Source organism: Abramis brama (assembly GCF_963993115.1).
Source record: "Abramis brama genome assembly, chromosome: 4".
In the NCBI taxonomy this organism is placed as follows: Eukaryota; Metazoa; Chordata; class Actinopteri; order Cypriniformes; family Leuciscidae; genus Abramis; species Abramis brama.
Window position 1 is genome coordinate 44,967,617 of NC_139966.1, and position 21,089 is coordinate 44,988,705.

Here is a 21,089-nt window from a genome sequence, read left to right on the forward strand (position 1 = left end):
TTAAACACTTCCTGTACAATTTAAGATGAGTGACCAGTCTAACAAGTGTTAGTGGGTAGGCTAATAATTAAAAACCCTTTAAAGACATTTATCACCTGCTAATAAATTCCATTAATTTTCAGTATTGCTATTTTTTATGCAACTGAAAAAAAAAAACTTTTATTACATTATTAAATTAGATATAACATGCCTCAGTTGGTTACAAAAACAAATGTTAAAGTCAGGAATAAGAGTTCATTTCCTCTTTCCAATCTGCGCCAGCAGGCGCGCGTTGTCATCCGCCTTTGCGCGCAGGTTCTTGGCTTTGGCAATGTTGAAGAGGATGTTCATAATGTTGGTGGGCACGTCGAGGGAAAGAGTGACCTGGTTGCGTCGGTCGCTCTTCGCACTGTTGCGGTACAGTTTACTCCTGAGCTGCGTCTGGCTCAAGTATCTGTATTTGGACGCGGGTACAGTCCTCCTCTCGCGCGGCTCCTCAGAGGAAAGCGCGTGCGCTGATTTGTACAGGAGGTTTACACTGTCCAGCAGGGAATTCGACGGTTTCCCGTTGTCATTCGCCTCGGAGAACATCTCGTTGTTGCAAAGAAAGTTGGACTCTGGGTTGTACGTTGGTAAGCAGAGGCTGGAAACCGGTGCGCAAAGAAGTGCTAGAGCGAGGAGGGTCCGCGCGAACCACATTGTTTTGCCCTGTTGAACGGAGGTGCGTAAGAATATCAGGCACTATCAGATTGCATTTGGATTAACACTTCTTGCGTACTGATTATTTAAAACTTCCAGAAAGAAACTTTGCATAAAAAGTGTCACATTGCGCCTATAAAGGAACAGTTCAACAAAAAAAAAACTGTAATTATTTACTCACCCTCATGTTGTTCCAAACCGGTATGAATTTCTTTCTTCTGTGGAACACAAAAGCTGTCGCTAGACAGAATGACAGCTCGTCACCTCGATCCAGAAAGTCATACAGGTTTGGAACAACCTTTGGGTAAATTATGGAAGAATTTGGTCCCTTTTAAATGAACGATTCCCTTGAATCTCACACAGGACTGCAAAAGTACTTACCTGCACTGTTTGGATGAGAGGAGTCTTCTGAAGTGAAGCGCTGTTTGTCAAGCAGAACTTTTGGATCGTAAATCCAAAGTGTTATTAAAAAGGTAAGCAAGTCAAAAACTCAACGTCAACTTAAATAAGAGTGATTTTGTGGGTTTGATATCTCCCTGGCTGCTGATAATATCCGTTTGGACTGTTTGCTCATTGGATGTGCATTCATTTAGTATAAGCCCATTTACGCTGCAGTCGTACGCCAGCAATAACGTCATTTATTGAGACCCTCCCAGTAAAATGAGGCGGTGATTAATGCGCTTGTGCACCAAAGGCGCTTTTACCGTCACCATATAAAACAGATAGCCGACCGTGTGTGCTTAATATTTGATAAACGCGACGAGATATGTACAGACAACCTATAGGCTAATTATAGCCACAAAAAAACAAAAAAAAACAAAAACAGATTATGGGGTGCGTCTCAATCTGCTCCTAACTTCAATGGTCAGGACACTGATCAGGGAGTCGGCCATTTTAAGGGCTGTCTCAATCGCAAAATCATACTAGTGCACTGAAACGTTCGCTCTCTAAAAAGTCCCATAATGCAACGTGAAAACCAGGTGCTCACAATGGCTGCATCCGAAAACTTAGGCAGCTGATTTGTTGCCTCTCTGCCTTATCAGGTAATGACTTTGTAGGCTTTCTGATGCCATCTTTATTTTTACCTCAACTCTCACAGAGTGGAAAGCACAGGATTGTGGGATATCAAAGGCAGCAGCGGGATTGGATACATATATGTTGCCTTCAAAAATCGATCAGATGCGTTGTGTCCGAAATCGCGTACTGTCTGAGTTGGTACTACATTAGTATTTGAACTTACTTCGCCACCATTAAAAAAGTACGTTATTTATAGTATGAATGTGTGTTGTATGAATGTAATCCGGACGTACTACATCCGCCATGTTGTATGGTCATGTGACCTAGTTGCGTTGCTTCGCCTCCATTTATAAATCCTTTCCCATGGCCTCATGGGATAGTAAAGTGTCCATCGAATGCGCACTTCAGAATCTCGCCAGAAGTAGTAGGTCATCCGGGGACTTTTCGCCTACTGTTTTTCAAATACTAGTATTTGAACATACTACTCTATTGGCGATAAGAGTAGTACGAGTAGTATGTTCCCTTAATGAAAGTTCTGAAGCGCGAAACATAAATTAAGTGAGCCAACTCAACACATAATGACATGCAATAGATTTTTAATTTTTTTAAATACAAACGGAGAACATCCCGTTGTTATACTTCAAATAGTTAAAAGTTCTTAAATATATTTAATTATATGTAAGCATAAACATACATGATTAGACGAATGGATGAATTTATACATTATAATTTATAATTAATAACATAATTTATCATTTATTTACAGGTGAATTATTTACGTTACTTTTACTTTAAGAACTTTTATTTGATTGAATATTTTAGCTTATTACTGATTTTTAGGTGTAGATTAACGATGTCATGAGAAAATGTTTTACGAAGTGGCGATTTTTGCCATGAATTTGTACGATACGATTTGTATGAAAACATAAGATTTTTAGGAAAAGTTTTTAACTTAACTGTGGTTAACTAATATATTTAACTATGAAGTAGCATGTCTTCCTCTTTTTTTTTTTTTTTTTCTTTCAGTTCATTGCAATGTGCAACAGTATTTTTTTTCCCAATTAGAATTTATTTGTCATTATACAAAATAAAATAACCTACCATTCAATGTCATGACTGGCTGGACATAATTATCCATAAAACTTTGGAATAAAATGGTTATAAGGCTTATAATTAAGATGGCATACTGAGAATTTACCAACTCATCTAAAGGCATTCAGCACCATGGATAGCGCAGCCATTTACTTACTCTGCATGTGTATTGAGCCATTTATAAAACAGGAATTTTGAGTTTTCAGTTGTCAGGGTCAATGACTATAAAATGTTTGTGTTCCTTTTTTAGACGTCCCTGTGAGTTAATTGCTGTGCAGTTCATGCTCATAAGTTTAATTAGTTTTCTTTCCACCTCCCTTTAATGATTGATTGCTTTGCTATCAAGGGCTCTAAAGTTTGGAGGCTTCATTAATGATTACCTTTAAACGCTGTAAACATTGTGCATTGGACTGGATGATAATACTTTTATTCCACATGAAGTTAAAGGAAGCTCATTAAACCTTAAAAACTACATTTTAAAGCAGATTTAAAGGGCATCTGTGCTGTGTAGTGTGCTCAATGAAGTTCACTAAGGGATCCCCTTAGACACACTGTAAAGGGCGTCCTGTCTTCTGACTTGTACCACAGTCTTCTCAATGTGCTCTAAATTGGACTACAGCCTGCTACACGCCCCCCCTGCAGCTGGGACATATGTAAAAAGCTAGAAACCTAGGGATGCAACAGGGAGCAGCTTAGTCGGGAGATTATACAAGACAGAACAGAGTCAATGTCAGCGGAAGGTAAAGCTTGTAAGACGTGAAAAAGATATGGAGGGGTAAAAATAATGAGGAAGGAAACATATACAAATACATGCACAAATGTACACGTACTGTACTGTATAAGCCACCCACAAATGCGCACACACTTTCCCTGCCTGCCCCCAGGAGACACCGTCCAGACACGACTCGACAAACATTGCTGAAGAAAAGCCAATATGGCAGCATTTATACACAACACAGGGCCAAGCTTAGAGAACACTGTCCAAAATCAGAGGTCACGATGTAAAAATGTTCTCACGCACACACCCACACACCTACAGTGAACCCCTACGACTATATGGCTCATTCAAAAATATATACAGTTCATTGTTTTATTGTCTCACATAATATTTTAAAAACAGTCAGAGTAAGAAAATTTTACAAACAGAACCATTAGTGCAAAATGGCGAACCTTATGGTAATCAAGTCATAAACACAGTTGATTATATTAATAGTGCATTTACTCTTAGAATCATGACCTACCGTTAATAAACATCAAACTAGGTTTTAAATAAGAACGTGGTATATTAGTAAGAAATTCATAGGTAAGCATGTATCACTATAACAGTGCAACAATGTGTGGTGCTATAGAAACGCAAACATAATGTAGAATAAACAAGTTTTTTTTCTAACATATACAGCTGTGATAAACTAATATACATATGGGATGACAAAAATGTACAAAACTAGTATTTTTTTGTGAGATAAACATCAGTTTAGCTGTTAGAAATAGCTAAATGTTCTTCCTCAGGATCCAGAATCTAGAAAAGGGGACAAGAAAAGTTAACTTAAAATTATGCTAAATTACTTCTGACAAAAATCACACATCTTAGGCAGAGCATCTTTCAAATAATCATCTATAACCATTTATATTGGAACCTGAGGTTTGAGTCCTGATTGCCGCTTTACCTCTCCTTCCCAGAATGCATTTCCTCTGACAATCCTGTTTGGAGCCGAAGCGGTTTCTATTTCCTCCGCAGCCACCGTACACAAAAGGACGGCATTTCCCTGAGACGGCGTAGTAGTACCAGAGCAGGACGTATTCAGTGCAGTGGCCCTCAGACATGGGTTCAAGGCACATATCAGCGTCTGGGTCTGCATTCAGTGGAGGTATCAGTTTCAATTAAATAATGCATTCACACTGTTTTAATGAAAATTATGTTTTAAATTAAAATGATGAAAAAACTAAAATTAGTTTTTTGAAATGAAATGTATTAAACTATGAATATAGATGCATGAAACAATAACTTTTATTTATGCTATTTTTTTTTTAATGATAACTATATTTAAAATAAAAAAAATGAAATCATGGATCTAAGCTGTCTATATATCACTGCAAGGATACAAGAAGCAATAAATGGTTAATCTAAAATAATCTAAATTTTTTATCTTGTATTTCTGTTAATCAATGGTCTATCTTCTCTCTCACATATATGCATATATATTCTACTGGTTGAGTGATGATTTGAGTGTTACTTTTATCAGTGGTTTAATTATTGTCTTATCTGTCTGTTTCTGTTCGCTGTGTCTCATATCGCACTGTGGATGTGACAGAAATAGACTGTAGAAAAAAGACGGATAAAATAATCTTGGCTATGTGTAATGCCTTGCACTTTTGGTGCCAGGACCATTAATGTGTACTTCTTCAGACTACTATCCTGGATATAAACCCAACGTTACCACTGCAAATCCTTTTAATTCAAGGACCAGGTTTAATTTGTGCAGGAAATCGGACTATATTGCTTATGTAAGCTGTTTTTGTAGATGTATTAACTGGTTAAATGCACTTGGAGCAGCAGTCAGCAGAGGACGATGTTCTCCTCTTTTACTCTACACACACCTGAGTGGAGTTTGAGTGCACGTCTCTTTTCTCTCTGCTCTCCATCTCTCTCAGTACTGGCTCCTGAGTGCAACAGAAAAGCTTATATTATATCCACATTTTTCAGTTAACACCATGCATGCAGAGTTATTGCACAAATATAATCACATAGATGTGTGTATTATGGGACAACATCTGGAAATCATTAGGATAATATTGCTAAATAAATCACATGACTATTTACTATAAATAAATGTACATAAAATACTAATTTGATTTGAACTGCTTTAATTAAATGAGAACAACACACAGTCTCAGGATTGGCATAAGGTCATGAATGAATCATTGTTTTAGAACGAATCAGTTGAATTAATGATTCAATGACTCGCTCATAAAAATAGACACTTTTGAAGAAAGAGCCACTAAAAATCTCTACCACTAATGGACAGATTGACAGTCTGGAATGCGCAAACACAGATAAAACAATAAAGAAGTCTGTATATTAGTTCTTATTTTGATCATTGAAGTTCACATCAGGCTGCCTCAAGCAATTAATATATGGTTGGTCCAATGCAGATTTTTTGTGATATACAGTCCCTGACAAAAGTCTTGTCGCTTATCTATTTTGTAGAAACACCTGCTATTAAACTGATTTTAATTAATCAATTGGTGTTAGAAATAGCTCATATGAAAAGCTTAAACCCTCCCAAATGATGTTTAATGCACTGAAATAAATTAGTTTCACTGAAAAAAGATTTATCATTTAATCAAGACAGAAAGGTCAAATTTTGGCAAGACAAAAGTTTTGTCACCTATACAGAAATTGAACAAATTTACTGCAAATACAAAAATATGTCAGCAAATTAAGTAGTGGTGCTGTGAGATCCAAATTTAATATCTTGTATGACTTCCATGAGCTTGAAGGACTGCATCCATGCGGTTTGGCAAGGATTCATACAATTTATTGATGAAGTCATCAGGAATAGCAAAGAAGTTCATCAATATTCAATATTCTCGATGTTCATGTCTGGTGACTGGGCTGGCCAATCCTGGAGCATCTTGATCTTCTTCGCCTTGAGGAACTTTGATGTGGAGATGGAAGTATGCGATGGAGCACCATCCTGCTGCAGAATTTGGCCTCTTTTATGGTTGGGAATATAAGAGGTAGCTAAGATTTCTTGGTATTTTAGACTATTGATGTTGCCTTCCACCCTGCAGATCTCTCGCACACCCCCATACTGGATGTAACCATGATTTTTCCGCCACCAAACTTCAGTTTTCTGGGTGATTCTCGGATCCATGCGGGCTCCAGTAGGTCTCCTGCAATATTTGCGGCGACTGTGGTGTAATTCAACAGAAGATTCATCTGAAAAATCCACCTTCTGCCACTTCCTTCCTTCCAGCGTCCATCCTTTTAGCAGGCTGTGGGCCTTGGCAAATGCCACACGGTTTTTCAATTGTCTTTTGTTTAGTGCTGGCTTCTGGGCACTGATTCGACCATGGAGGCCATTTCGAACTGTTCTGGTTGACACAGGGACTTCAGGTGACCAGGTCTTGTGGAGCTCTGCTGCAGTGGAAAATGGGCTGGCCTTGGATTTTCGAGCCAACAAACGGTCCTCTCGAGCAGTTGTCTTGCGGGGTCTGCCTGACCTGGGCTTGTCAAAAACGTCTCCAGTGTCTTCAAAAGTTTTTTTTTATCCTCTGTACTTGACGCTTAGACACATTGAAGGTGTCTGCCACATCAGCAGTGGATCTGGTCTTCAGCCTCTTGATAATCAAAACTTTAGTCTCAGGGTGAATCTTAGGCATGTTTGCAGAGGTCTAGTTGCAGTTGATGTGAAGGTCTAGTGTACTGGGGTTGTTTTTATACACACCTGAGACCTAATTGATCCATTATTAGTCACAGGTGAAGCTCATATGACAAGGCGACAACACTTATGTCTTTGCAAAAATTGACTCAATGGGCTTTACCAATCTGTGAATATTAGAATACTTTTTGACAGTTTCGTTTTGCACTGAAACATTATTACAAAAGCTGTTGGGATTAAAATGAGCCATTTCTTGTAGAAAAATCTTGATTAGAAATATATTTCAGTGGCACTTCAGGTCAATTTGTACACAAGCGACAAGACTTTTGTCAGGGACTGTATGTACTGTGTGACTCAGTTGCTTAAAATAACACAAAGTAGACCATGCAGAACCTTTGTGCATGACTTCCATATATCTATACTCTGTAACCATTTCCTGTTTCCCATCTGGTAAAGAATAACTAAATGGTGTTTATGGATGAATGAACACATCTACAAAGATTCCAGATCTCAACATAATAGGATTGGCTTCCTGGACTAATGTTCATAAGTCACTGCAGAAGTTAAGTTAATCAACACTCAAATATAAAACTGATTATATAAAATTAGACTTTCCCCATTGAAACGCTTCCTGGGCCAAGGACAAAATATAGGCATGATATCATAAGAGAGAAGCCATGTTCTAACATATTGGTTCAAAGCAGGAATATACCTACTTGTAATGTTGCCATATGCTAATGTTGGCTCAGACTCTGAAACAGCAGGACGAACTGTAGTGGTCTCGTCCTCCACCTCTTCATCCCACACTTTGGGGTGGGCGAGCAAGAACCGAGAGGCAGAATCCGCTCTTCCGTCTTCTCTTAGGATACTCCCATCATCTGGATCATTGGTGTTCACCATCAGGAGTATTTCCTTTCCTTTGGTTAAGAAAGTGACCATGCTTCATGCTAATTTCATTAGGCATCAACATCATTAATTCATTTAATTTCACACAAATGGAAAGTAATTAAATCTTTTTTTAATCCAGAGAAGTCATTACTTCAATAAAATTCTGAAACAGTCCCAGTTTTTTGTTAATTTGGTTTTTGCATTAATGAATGACTTCTGAACATGGAGTTCTTCATAGTTTTTCTTCAGTAAGAGAGCCCACTAGAACACAACAGATGGTGGAACCCATGGGGTCCAGAGGTCTCCACAACAGGGGCCTCCAAACAACAACTCCAAAGACACAAACTCACACAAACGCACAAAATCACACACTCCTAAGCACCAACAAATAAATGTGTTAACGAAGCTCTGTTCAATTTCACTTCAATGGACATTGCACAACTGAATTGATTTTAGTGTGGGTAGACGGCATATTTAATTTAACATGAATAGACAAGTATACTCAGTGGGTTGTAGTGTTCTATATCTTGGCGGTAATTGTACAGCCGATAAAATACTTAATTTCAAAACATTTCCAGTGGACAAAAACATCTAGAAACACGTTGCTGTATAAATTAGAGGTGATCTGATACATTAAGATTGTATTTACTGCAAAAAATGAATTTCTTACTCAGTATTTTTGTCTTGTTTCCTGTACGAATATCTTAACATTCTTAAACTGAGATGCATTTACTTGAGAAGCAAAATGACTTAAGATATTTAAGTCCTGTTTTCTGAAAAATGATCAAAATTAAGTGAGTTTATGCTTTATGCTTTTGTTTTTTTACCCCACTGACAGATTTTTTACAAGCATTAACTTATAATCTTAAGTCATTTTCCTTCTCAAGTAGCCTAAATGTATCTTAATTAAAAAGTTGTTAGATATTTGTAATGGAAAACAAGACCAAAACCCATTTTCATGTCTATATCCTCACAGTTTTGTTTTCATTTGCAGTAAATTCAATATGAAGTCCCCACTAAGATCCATTGTGTGTTTAAGAATACAAATGAGCATACACACATATACTCACCACACTTCTCAACCACCTCCTTTGACACTAGATCCTTCACTTCCTCCACCTGAACAAAAGGACAATTTTTAAAGTTTCTTATCACACAGAAACAGTATCTGTAATCCATAATGATAAATATATCATAGAAAGAGGGCATTGTCAACATACATTGAGTCCTGGCTCCCCTTTTTCTCCTTTCATGCCCGAGCTTCCCACCTCCCCCTGCATAGAAAATATACATAACTTTAGACTGAACATGTTTGTGAATGGACAAAGTCCTAATAGAGTGGAGGATACAGTTATTGGTGTGCAGATTCCTTATTACATCCAGTCCTGTGCGGCCAGGAATTCCAGGGGGTCCCCGTTGACAGGCTTTCCCTCTGCCTCTCCTTCCCTTCTCTCCCTGGGAAGATACAGTAATACAGTAATACATATAATTCATAAAAGCCTCATGTCAGCACAAAACAGCCACTAAACCATGGACCAATCTTTGAGCTTAAAGCTACACATAACCAAACCAATGGATTTCCTACTTTATTTTCAACTGACATAGTATATGAGTATAAAAATGTATTTGGCCTGTTTTAGAATGGAAAAACACCAGAGTAGCACTTTATAATAATGTGTAATTCATAAACATTACTACAGTACTGTCACGGGTACATCCACAGTATTTTTTAATTTTGGTTAACATTAATGTATTCTTAAATAAAAAAAGTATTGTGCCTTAATTTTAAGGCAACAGGTTTCCTCACTTTTTTAAGTTGAGTTAACTGATCACTTTTTACAGTGCTGTTGGGTCAGACACATGCAGATGCATATTTTTATTATGAACTATGTGCTCGGCTAAACTGTTTTGGAAATGGTGTGGTTTTTGATATGTGTATATCTTGTACTGTTTTATTGCTTTGATCCTGTTTGATGTACTTATGTTGCTTTGAGCAAAAAGTGTAATTTATATAATCATAATAATATTAATAACACATAATAATAATTATTATTTTCGTTGTTCTTGTTCTTATAAATAATATTTATTTTTTTACATTTAAAAATTTACAATAGATAATGTATTATGAATGAAAATGAAATTATTTATACAGTTAGAGTTTAGGGATAAAACGGTAATAGTATTTTATAATTATTAATAATAGTCATATGATTATTATTCATATTATTTACAACAACAACAACAACACACTGCAACTACCAACACACACACACACACACACACACACACACACACACACGTTGGGTTTCCATGTTTTATGGGGACTTTCCAAAGACATAATGATTTTTTATACTGTACAACTGTATATTATATCCCCTACCCTAAACCTACCCATAACAGAAAACTTTCTGCATTTGTACATTTTCAAAAAACATCACTTAGTGTGATTTATAAGATGTTTCCTCATGGGGACAACAAATATGTCTCGACAAGGATTTTGGATATTTCCATCTTTGTGGGGACATTTTGTCCTCATAACGGTTTACCAGGGTTTCCCTGTTACTTGTCAAATATAAAACTATTGAGAAACCTTGACCAATACAGCAACCTTTATCGAACTCACAGAAACTGCCTCATGTTTTAAGCAAGTCTGCTGATTCTGTGCTGAAGTACAGTTCACCTTTACCAAAGAGACTCTGTCCGTGAGAGCAGCTTGCCGAACCCTTTCCATTCCTATCAACATCAAGAGATGCTTAATTGTGGCTAAAGGCGGCCTCAGTCGAGTGTTTGGTTTGATAGCTCAAATCTTCATCCCTGCAGAAATAGCTCCTACCCCCCCATCTCTCTATCTCTCTCATCCTCTCCTTCTTGTGAGTTAATTAGGGACTTGTCCTCCTACACGGTTCCTCCACATGAGATTGAGTGAGGTATGAAGATGACCATAATTACAATGGTTTGACTATTTACCCATCTGTCTGTAAGGTCTGATGAATCACACACATGGGAATAATGAATTCAGCTATATTATTGTTTTTGGTCGTACCTTCGGTCCCACTTCACCTTTGGGTCCAACTGGACCAGGCCGACCCGAAGCCCCATTAGTTCCCGGTGTACCAGCAGATCCCTTAAAACCTGAGAAACCTGGGAAACCAGTTGCACCCTGCAGGAGAATGGGTTAAATAAATGAAAATTTGAAAATGAACATATTGGCTTTGGCTAAAAGGACAGAGAAAAAGATTGCTCATATTCAAATTTGACACGATGATGTGAAAAATCATGGTTTTTGTATGTCTAGTAACTGATCGTGACATGATAGCAGTGTTTTTTTTAGTTTAGTTAAATAATAACATCCATTTTGTTCCTCACACTAATTTATCATATCACCTCAGAAGGCTTTGAATATAGCGCATGAGTCATATGGTCTAATTGTGAGATACTTTTTTAGTCTGTTTTGAAGCTTGACAGCTCTTGATTGCAATATGCTTTCATTATATGAAAAAATATTTAAAACATCTCTATTTGTGTTCCAGTCAAACAGTTTTAAAAAGATGTGAAGATGAGTAAATGGCGACATAATTTTTTTTGGGGGGTGGGTGTACTATTCCTTTAATAAAAGGATAAAATGATTATAATTATTATTATTTCAATTAACAGTGGTGCTGTAATTTTTACAGTGTCAGTATACCTTCTCTCCTTTCTGTCCAGGAGCTCCATCAAGACCATTCAATCCACTATCACCCTTTTCACCCTAAACATTAACAAAAACAATAAATCTTATACTTAACTTTACATGATGATATCTGTTTGTGTAGTAACTCACCTTTCGTCCCGGGATACCGTTTAGACCTGGAATGCCATGCCTGCCAGGGTCCCCAGAATCACCCTGTGTTTTACAGTCAAAATAAACGTTATTAGTGGTTTATTTAATCCAGTTTTTTTTTATTTAAGATGAAATGTAGACAAAAACACCTGTTCTCCATCCAGTCCTGGGTTCCCTATTCGACCAGGGAAACCTCTGAAGCCCTGCAGGAGAACAACGCAATGGTTAAGGACAGGTGAGAACATAAAAACTAAATCAATAAGTTCAGATTGACACTTCTTACCTTCTCTCCTTTAATTCCTGTATCACCAGGTAAACCAGGCTCGCCTGTCTCACCCTGAACACAAAAACCATTGTGCTTGCAGTCTATATCCCTTAATAAAGTGTGTGATCTTTTAAACAAAACAAAAAACTACTTAAATATTTAATCATTCATCTAAATAATGTAGTTAGTAAGAAAGGTTAAGGAACAGTGTTCTCCCTCTCAGTTGCCTCCGTTGCTCAGAGGATTTTCTTCATAATTCATATTTTATTCTGATGGTTCATATTCTCACCTGATCCCCCTTTTTGCCCTGGAGGCCCATGTCTCCCTTATTGCCTTTTTCACCATCCAATCCATGTTCTCCATTTCGGCCCTGTAACAAATCTCAGCCAATCAGTATGTTTTATAGAAGTATAATCCTTAAAAATGCAAACATCTCAAACTTGGTTTATGAAACAATCACAAACACTCGTGCTACCTTTTCTCCATTGGCGCCGGGCTCCCCTGGATCTCCCTAAGGAAAAAAATGTACTTTCCACAGTAAAAAACATTTAACAATATAACCCATGCAGTTTTATATAGCATTATAGTGCAAAAACTTCATTCTGACCTTTTGTCCTACTGGACCACGTGCGCCAAAAGTCCCCATGCCTCCTTTGGTACCAGCCTCACCCTTCAGTCCCTGAAATTATATCAAACAAGCACTGTAAATTCACTTTACATGGTCCATGTACATGAATGTACTGTTCATGTTACTGTTCAGAAGTTTAGGATTTCTACGATTTTTAAAAGAAGTCTCTTATGCTCACCAAGGATTCACTTATTTTAATACAGTAAAACAGTAATACTGTGAAATATTACAATTTAAAATAACTGTTTCCTATTTTAAAATGTACTTTATTCCTCTAATGGCAAAGCTGAATTTTCAGAGGCTATTACTCCAGTCACATGATCCTTCAGAAATCCTTGAAAAGTAATGTATATTTCACTCAGTACGGTGTGTAAAATACCTTTGCACCAGGTGGACCATCTTCACCCTTCTCTCCTTTATCTCCGTCAAATCCTGGAAGCCCACGTTCACCCTGCCAAATAAAATTTGAACATACTGTACATTGACGTACATATCAACATACATTGACCAGTATTTGTCCTTTCTACTTCAAAAAGGTAACAGTTTACAGTAAAGTCTCATTTTTTAACATTAGTTTATGAACATGAACTAACAATGAGCAATATATTTTTACAGGTTTTATTAACCTTTGTTAATGTTAATTAATAAAAATGTTCATGTTCATGTTAGTTCACTGTGCATAGTGTTAACAGATACATATTTTGACTTAAAAATGTCTTAAATGTTGAGTTATACATAAGCTAAGATAAATTAATTCTGTAGTAAAGTATTGTTCATTGTTAGTTCATGTTAACTAACGTTAACAAATGAAACCTTATTAAAAAAAAGAGAAAAAATCGAATGGCTCACAAGTGTTGTGAAGTGTTATGAGTTTGCACAGTCAATTATGATTCAAGTATCCTTTGTAGGAAACATTAGTGAGCTTATACATAAATACAGAAATCTTACCGTCTCTCCTTTCAGACCCTTATATCCTCTAGGTCCTGGCATGGAGAGAGGGCTACCCTACAAAAACAGGAAAACAATCAGGTAGTTGGTAAATAAATCTAAATAAACGCCATCCAGGTATGCTTATATGCTGTCCTTACCTTGTCTCCTCTGTGACCAGTCACACCTTTGTCACCCTGTCAGTCAAAAAGTTTTGTCTTTGTTAATTTTGTCTGGTTTATATCCTAAACAATTGAGTCTAAAATGGTACGTCATATGGACTGTTAAAGGTTTCTACAAACACTGTTGTAAATTTGAACCTGTCATACGCTGAAGAAAATAAAACCGGTTTTATTCACAACTGACGCAGATTGTGACGTTGGTGTGAGTGTGTATGTCTGTGAGAAGAAAGTGCTGTTCGCAGCAGTTTCAAACATACAAAGATTGGCTTGAGCAGAGAAAGAGTTGAAGAGAAGGCACTGGCAAGTCAATACAGAGAGAAGAGAGGCTCTGTGAGCACAGTAGTGCTGTCAAAGCTGCCTATAAATCTTTGAGCTACAGAGAATGACCCTGGCACGGTTGGCTTGGATATTAACATTTAAAGCCCTTCAATGCTTGGCCATAACCACCATAGACACTGAGGGGGACAAGTCCTCCCCAATAGTTAGAAATGGAATAGAATATTCTTGATGTTACTCTGCTGCACTCCATTACATTGCACTCTGTTTGAACAGTGCTCGTCAATGTCAAAATTACTGAGCTGGCCATTCAAATCAAAGGAGGCGGGCCTTGCTGTTCACAGAAAACAAGTGCGAATTCCAACGCAACCCTTTAGTTTTAAAGGCCCACAGTGAAGTGCCTTGAAACGCACAGCATCATTCAATATGCTGACGTAATTTCCACTGAAACAGGAAGACAGGGCGGGACATATCGAACAGCTCCTCCCCTTTTTAAAAAACAGCCAATAGAGTTTAGTTTATATCACAGCTCGGCCAGAGCCGTTGAGTTCGGCAAAGCCGCAGTTTCCAATATGTTTTCTGGTATATGCCGATTCGCACATATGATCTGCTATGTTTTCATTCACATGAATCATGTAATTCAGAAATGAATGTGACGAGACAAGAAACGTTTTGCGTTCACCCCCCAAATGAAAAACTTTGGTCACCCCCAATGTTCAAGACATGGTAACTGCCTTGATTCAATGTTGTAAACTTAGAATTTAAACCGAGATGGGTTAAAAATGGAAACTCACCTTTTCTCCTTTCACACCAGTCAGGCCTTTGGGACCCTTAATTAAAGAGAAAGGTCACAAGAACTTAACACATTGTACAGAATCACGACAGCTGCCACACTTCGATCATTTCAAGTTTTGCCAGGTATTGTGTATTAAAATATTTATTTTGGGGCATTTTTTCAGATAGTACAGTTGAAGAGAGGACAGGACTACAATGAGATATTGGTGAGAAGTGTTATTTTTCCCATGACAGTGAGAGCAGATGCAAAGAATCAGAGATGTGAGAGTGTGATTTGGTTTAGCTTTGATAAACATGACACTACAAACAAGTGAGGTTGACAGGAAGAGATTCTTTATCACTAAAATATGGAACATGTTATTCACAAACTCCAATACAGATCAGTTAACAAATCAATCAATATAAAGCAGAGGAAGTTCCTTGTGATAGGCTGCCTACTATCTCTGATGTACCTGATGTTGGATGAATGAATGAATGAATGAATGAATGAATGAATGAATGAATGAATGAATGAATGAATGAACGAATGAACAAACGGGTCAGCCCATACACCTGAAATGGGTCTGCATTTAATCTGCTAACAAAATATTGTCTACAGAATGACACATGACTCACCATGAGACCCGGAGGCCCTCTAACACCGATAGTGCCTTTGGGTCCCTTGTAATAATGAGAAGTTATTAATAAACATTTAGAGTAGAGAAGAAAAAAAAACATGCAAATGTTTTCAACACTAAGTTTTATAATTTCTCATTTATTTACTTCCATAATGACAACAAACTAATATGCTATTACAGAATAAACACAATCTACACTACAATCTATCAGAAGGAACATTTATCATAATATTACCCGGCGACCTGTTAGCCCGGAAATTCCCCTGTCACCTGGTTCCCCTGGGATAGTGTCTCCCTGGTGATAGCAGATACAACTTTTCAGAAATGTTTATGTTTATGTCTGTTTGTGGAGTATTTCAACCTAACCTGTTCATGTTGAGCATCAACATAACATGCAATGACTTACCTTTTCACCTTTAACCCCGGAGAGGCCAGGAGGACCCTGTAAAAAGACCAGCAAGTTCTCAGTTCATTCCAGCCCTTCACTTTTCACTCTATAAATTAAAATCCAGAGTAAATGTATTGAAATACACAGTAAATGCAGCATAGCAGTGGTACCTGCTGTCCAAGAGGACCAATTGCACCTGGAGTGCCAGGTGACCCATTCTTTCCTCGTCTCCCTCTATCACCCTGTAAAAACATTTAAAAAAAAGAAACAATTCATTCATTAGTTCATTTTTCGCTTTCAAATAGCAAAATGTGATTAAATCAACACAGTCATAACAATAAGGAAATTATTTAACATATAGAATGGGTTGATCATTACCTTTCTACCTAGCTCTCCAGAGTCACCTGGCTGACCTCTTTGACCTGGTGACCCAGGGATGCCAGGATTGCCACGGATACCCTGAATGCCCTGTGCTCCAGTCGGTCCTGGTTCGCCAGGCTCACCCTAAGCACATAACACAACATCAGCAACAAGTCGTCTATTATTAGCTGTGTTTGGGTTTCTCTCCTGTATGTCAACCATTAAACAGCCCAACTGGGAATGACAGTTAATTTCACAGTATTGATAAAGGACACACTTTTTGTCCTGGTGGACCGGCCTGACCAATTGGCCCACGGTAACCAGTTCCAGGTTCTCCCTGAAACAGAACACATAAACAAATCATAGGAGGCTAAAGCATTATGGGATAAACAGTTATTGACAGCAGGCTGAAAATGAGTGTACCTTCTGGCCTTTTTCTCCAATCTCCCCCTGCACAAATTCACAAATGATCAGCCACTCGCAACCACAATTTGTACAGGGCAAATAACAAAGAGCTTAGAAGTTAAAAGCTCTACAATATTAACAAAGACTAACTCAATCCATTTCAGGCTCGCAGGAGTAAAAAATAAAGCTCTGGGGGCATCAAAGCAGGCGGAAGGGGACTACTGAAATTCCACCCACCAGGTTTGATTGACAGTAATCATTTCAACATTGTGAATGAGGAGGCGGGGGATGTCATGTGTGTGGGTGGGGTGCAGACCAATCAGGAAGCAGGGATGATTATCTAACAGACTTTGGTTTGGGAACACACAGAGCTTATTCAGTAATAATAGCCGAGGAGAAAATTGCTCAAATAACATTACTTATCAGGATGGGACTTTCATGCTTATTACTAAGAACAGATCGTTCTGACTTAGAATGAAAAAGCTTGCCTGACCTTAGGGCCTGGTTTTCCATTTTCACCTGGAGGTCCCTGTTTAAGCGAGGAAAAATGCACATACACCATATTACAGTAAATAAATTAGGGTCCAAAAGTCTGAGTCTGTCCTAAAAATGTGGAATTTAAAATTTAATTTGGAAATAACCATGGAATATATAATATAATATAATATAATATAATATAATATAATATAATATAATATAATATAATATAATATAATATAATATAATATAATATTTTCACAATACATATTGTTTCAAAGCAGCTTTACAGAAAGTGCATATATAATATAATATAATATAATGTTTATTTATATATTTATAAACATATATTTTATAATTAAATAATGTTTTCCATTGGCTCGAAGGTAATAGATATTTTATTCTTTATTACATATATGTTGTGGATATGTGGAATATTTGTATTTTTGTTGAAAACTGTAATTTTAAAGCACATTCTTACCTTCAGATAATCACAGTGGGAAATATGGGGCCCCATGTCTTCCTCTCCGATAGCCTCTCCCATCCTCTCTCTCTCCATCTTTTCTCTTTGTCTCTCCCATTCCATTCTTTGTCTCTGTAACTGTCTCTCTCTCTCCTCATTTTCCTCTTGCTCCATTTCTGTCTCCCTCTCTAGCTCTGTCTCCCTCTCTAGCTCTCTCTCCCTCTCTAGCTCTGTCTCCCTCTCTAGCTCTCTCTCCCTCTCTAGCTCTCTCTCCCTTTCAAGTTCTTCTGCCCTTTCTCGTTCCAGCTCCATCCTTTCTTTTTCCATCTCCTGTCTTTCTCTCTCCCTCTCTAGCTCAAATTCTTCCTCTGTCTCCTCGCTGCCTGTCTCCTTATCACCATCACCTGAACTGTATTCTTTGGTCTCAGTCGCACCATCCTCTTCCTCCATGTCCCACTGTGCCTCAGTTTCCTCTTCAATCATTCTTTCCTTGTTCTTAAGATAGACTTCGTCTTCTCTCTCGCCGTCTTCTTCCCTCCCTCTTTCCTTGTACATCTCTGCAACAGGCTCAGTGTCTTTGTTTTCTTGCTTCTTTTTCTACAAAAGTGACAGAAAAATAAAGTGTGAGAGCTTTATATCATGCTATTAGATTCCCTTTTTCTTGCACTATAACAAGTAAATAATCAATAAAAAATAATCAAACATTTATTTGACCACAGTATTTTTTTGTTTACTTACTATTCCAAAATTCAGGAACATATAATGCATCTCAACAGTTTTCTATTAAAATACTAACAATATTGTATGTGTCTAACAGATTAAAAAACTACAATAATTAATGTGGTTATAATTTTGACTTGTCATCTTGTGATGCCGAGATGAGTTTGTTCCTCTATTTAATGATTTTTTATTTCATTGATTCAATCTTAAAGTTTAATAACAAATATAAGGAAAACTCCTTGCATGGCATTTCTGAGTTCACTTTTCTTTTAGGTAGATTAAACTCACTCACATTCAGCTTCTTTTTGCCTCCTGCTCCTGAGGTGGAACGCTAAAAGAAGATGAGATAGCACAATTTTACTTTCTTCCCTCCATTTCCCTCCATTACATCATGCAATCACATCTGCAGCTCTCCATAATGAGCTTATCAAATCAGAAGCACATCACCTTATATCCTTGTCTGTAACGGTTTTGTCCTCCTGGCGTTCCAGGCATGTATGCCTACAGATGACACACTTGATTTGTGTTTCATTAAGATGCTTATTCTATGTACAAATTGAAATTCTCCTAACGAAACATTAGCCGGACTGTTATGAGCAAGTTGTTTTACCATGTACTCAGGCGAGGGGGCGCTCCTCTTCACTTTAGATCTTGCCCCTTCCAGGCCACTATTGTGGGACAAGTACCCCTGTTTACACCCAAACAGTCTTATAAACATCTTTCTCTTACTCATGTACATTTACTCCACTACTTTACTATATTTACTTACTAAATCAATTGTTTTAAACGTTACATGTGTATTTAGGCACCATAACATTATAATGTACAGTACACGTTCAGAACAAATATACAATTTATGCATTAATAAGTACACTTTAGGTAGTAATATGTACCTTTAAGGTACTAATATGTACCCTTTAGGTGTAAATAAGGTACAAAGGTGTAGCTTTCGAAAGGGTGTCAACCCACTTTTTTCTGAGTGTAATGCACTTAAAAATTACATTTACCAGTGCTATTAAGTTAATAATGTTTTAAAAGATTAACTTAGATGATGGTAAAGGAAATCTAAAATAAAAAATGACATGTAGAATATAAACTGATACCGATAAATTAAATAAAACCTATAATATCGGCCTATAACTGATATGGTACCAATATAGTGGACCTCTTTATTTGAAAATCTTATGAAGCAAACATTTTTCATGATTGTGAAAAGAATTAAAGACACACATAACACACAATAAAGACTCAGAAACAGGTTAAGACTGGTTTAGGAAGAACACATTTACTGACAGACATGCACAAACAGATTAAATACAAAAAGAAAAGCAATATGTCTTTGAATTTCACCAGTGAAAACAGGTAGCACATCATGTTACCGCAAATGAAAAAAGTAAATATGCAAACAAACAAAATACAATCCTTTTTCAGTCTTATCAATAAATAAGGAACTGATGAACAAATCGATGTTGCATGAGCTGACAGGGCAAATTATTTGAAAATCTAAGCAAGTTATTAAAACAACTTTAAGACAGCGTTTTGTGTTGTCATATTTATATGAAATATATGAATGATTTAGCTTGTGTTTGTTCAGTAAAGATGTTTATATTGGGCTGGTATCTCTTCAGAGAGTGGAGGCGGCATGGATGAATGACATCATCATTGTGCGACGGGACAGGAGGCTCTCCCAAAGTAATGCCGGCCAGTGAGATCCTCCCCCTCTTTTACCCTTCACAGTTTCTACACACTTGAATGTCTCTCTTACAGATTTTAGGGGAGCTCCTGTGTTAAGAAAATAAATATATTAAAGAAAACCTGTAGCTAATCTGTAAAAGCGACTATGAAGCGTGTTTAATGTTTCATTCTGCAAGTAAACAAACCAGAGGAATCATGCTTGTATGTCAGTGTGTTACTTCATGATATTTCATTATATATGAATGTTTATGTTCTTGAAACTCACACTTTATACTTATACATTGAAGTTGACTGTTTAAAATGCATATGAACTTGCGCAAAATATTGTTTGCACTGGTGAAATTCATTGATTTTGTCATGCAAAAAATAAAGAGGCATGCTAATTAAAAGTGCATGCTAAACTCAAATGTATTCATCAGTTGCAATAAGCTAAAGTGTCCAACAAACATGCTAAAGGAAAGATTCCCAAAGCTGTAGATAGTTCATGCTTCAAACAAAAGCCGCATGCAAGACTGAGCTGTGGAATAAAACAGAGCAAAAAGGAAAAAACAGAAGGAGGACAGAAAGCAAAATCACAGACAAACTTTTACCTCCTCTGCAGTTTGTGTTGTATTCATCACTGATAATAATGTGGTTTCAGGTGGCTTCTGTGAAACACAAAAAAATAAGTTAACGTGTATATCATATACAGTACAGGTCAAAAGTTTGGAAACATTACGATTTTTTTATATTTTTGAAAGAAGTCTCTAATGCTTAGAACTGCATTTATTCAAAATAAAAAATATTTTCTAATAATATAAATCTTCTTTACTATCACTTTTTATCAATTTAACACATCCTTGCTGAATAAAAGTATTGATTTATTTAAAAAAAAGAAAGAAAAAAAATTACTGACCCCAAATTACTGACCAGTAGTGTATATTGTTGTTACAAAAGATTTCTATTTTTAAAAAATTTGCTTCTTTTTTTATTTTTATTTTTTTACTTTTTATTCATGATCAAAGTATCCTG

At 36.8% G+C, this 21,089-nt stretch overlaps 1 protein-coding gene and 1 long non-coding RNA gene across 2 annotated transcripts in view; one reads left to right on the forward strand and one right to left on the reverse strand.

The window, feature by feature from the left end:
* Positions 1-563: 563 nt before the first annotated feature.
* LOC311081340 lies at positions 564-4,604 on the forward strand. The gene is made up of 3 exons (XR_014605869.1): positions 564-700; positions 1,042-1,151; positions 4,468-4,604. It is a non-coding gene; the product is annotated as an uncharacterized lncRNA (long non-coding RNA).
* Positions 3,708-21,089, reverse strand: part of col7a1l (collagen type VII alpha 1-like) — a 67,468-nt gene continuing 50,086 nt past the window's right edge. Inside the window, exons 80-111 of the mRNA XM_084111880.1 lie at positions 20,669-20,725; positions 18,994-19,071; positions 18,831-18,884; positions 18,676-18,714; positions 17,682-18,260; positions 17,217-17,252; positions 16,742-16,768; positions 16,596-16,655; positions 16,337-16,462; positions 16,129-16,200; positions 15,977-16,012; positions 15,806-15,865; positions 15,569-15,613; positions 14,953-14,988; positions 13,862-13,897; positions 13,722-13,778; positions 13,153-13,224; positions 12,753-12,824; positions 12,621-12,656; positions 12,435-12,515; positions 12,164-12,217; positions 12,030-12,083; positions 11,881-11,943; positions 11,746-11,808; positions 11,104-11,220; positions 9,438-9,515; positions 9,281-9,334; positions 9,131-9,179; positions 7,889-8,089; positions 5,386-5,448; positions 4,455-4,640; positions 3,708-4,306 (exon numbers count right to left, since the gene is read on the reverse strand). Of these exons, the coding sequence (XP_083968006.1) occupies positions 4,293-4,306; positions 4,455-4,640; positions 5,386-5,448; positions 7,889-8,089; positions 9,131-9,179; positions 9,281-9,334; positions 9,438-9,515; positions 11,104-11,220; positions 11,746-11,808; positions 11,881-11,943; positions 12,030-12,083; positions 12,164-12,217; positions 12,435-12,515; positions 12,621-12,656; positions 12,753-12,824; positions 13,153-13,224; positions 13,722-13,778; positions 13,862-13,897; positions 14,953-14,988; positions 15,569-15,613; positions 15,806-15,865; positions 15,977-16,012; positions 16,129-16,200; positions 16,337-16,462; positions 16,596-16,655; positions 16,742-16,768; positions 17,217-17,252; positions 17,682-18,260; positions 18,676-18,714; positions 18,831-18,884; positions 18,994-19,071; positions 20,669-20,725 (2,655 nt within the window). The 3' untranslated portion in view covers positions 3,708-4,292. The remainder of the gene's footprint in view (positions 4,307-4,454; positions 4,641-5,385; positions 5,449-7,888; positions 8,090-9,130; positions 9,180-9,280; positions 9,335-9,437; positions 9,516-11,103; positions 11,221-11,745; positions 11,809-11,880; positions 11,944-12,029; positions 12,084-12,163; positions 12,218-12,434; positions 12,516-12,620; positions 12,657-12,752; positions 12,825-13,152; positions 13,225-13,721; positions 13,779-13,861; positions 13,898-14,952; positions 14,989-15,568; positions 15,614-15,805; positions 15,866-15,976; positions 16,013-16,128; positions 16,201-16,336; positions 16,463-16,595; positions 16,656-16,741; positions 16,769-17,216; positions 17,253-17,681; positions 18,261-18,675; positions 18,715-18,830; positions 18,885-18,993; positions 19,072-20,668; positions 20,726-21,089) is intronic.